Raw genomic sequence first — 386 nt, 5'->3', positions numbered from 1 at the left:
AGTCCTTAAAACTATTTATATGCACAATTTTCTACTTTTCGATATAAATGAATATAAATATGCGAACATTCTATTCTGAAACAATTTTATCTAAAAAGCATACATAACCTGATAAAAATATTGCATTATTAATCAAGTAAATTTCTCACCTTCATATGAGCAATCTGGTCCTGCTCCCACTGATACTGCTTCATTTGATTCTCCAGTTGTTCAATCCTTGTTCGTACAAAGGCATCGTAATTACCACCATAGTACTTCAGCTTCTTTTTCTCCATGTGGATAACATTTGTGCAAACACCATTCAAGAAATCCTGAAAAACAAAGCAACAACAAATGAAAAGTCAATCATGGGTTACAGTAAAAGCATGTAAAACAACAACATGCAT

General features: G+C 31.9%; 1 protein-coding gene across 1 annotated transcript in view; it reads right to left on the bottom strand.

Annotated features, from left to right (window-relative positions):
* The window catches only part of LOC119589267 (ATP-binding cassette sub-family F member 2-like), a gene marked incomplete in the record, with an annotated part of 10,709 nt that overhangs the window by 4,152 nt on the left and 6,171 nt on the right, over positions 1-386 (bottom strand). Inside the window, 1 exon segment of the mRNA XM_037937886.1 lies at positions 150-311. Coding sequence (XP_037793814.1) covers positions 150-311 — 162 coding nt within the window.

The sequence above is a fragment of the Penaeus monodon genome, chromosome 25, assembly GCF_015228065.2.
Source record: "Penaeus monodon isolate SGIC_2016 chromosome 25, NSTDA_Pmon_1, whole genome shotgun sequence".
Taxonomy (NCBI): Eukaryota; Metazoa; Arthropoda; class Malacostraca; order Decapoda; family Penaeidae; genus Penaeus; species Penaeus monodon.
Note: the sequence above shows the minus strand (reverse complement) of the source record. Positions and strands in the feature narration are given on the sequence as shown.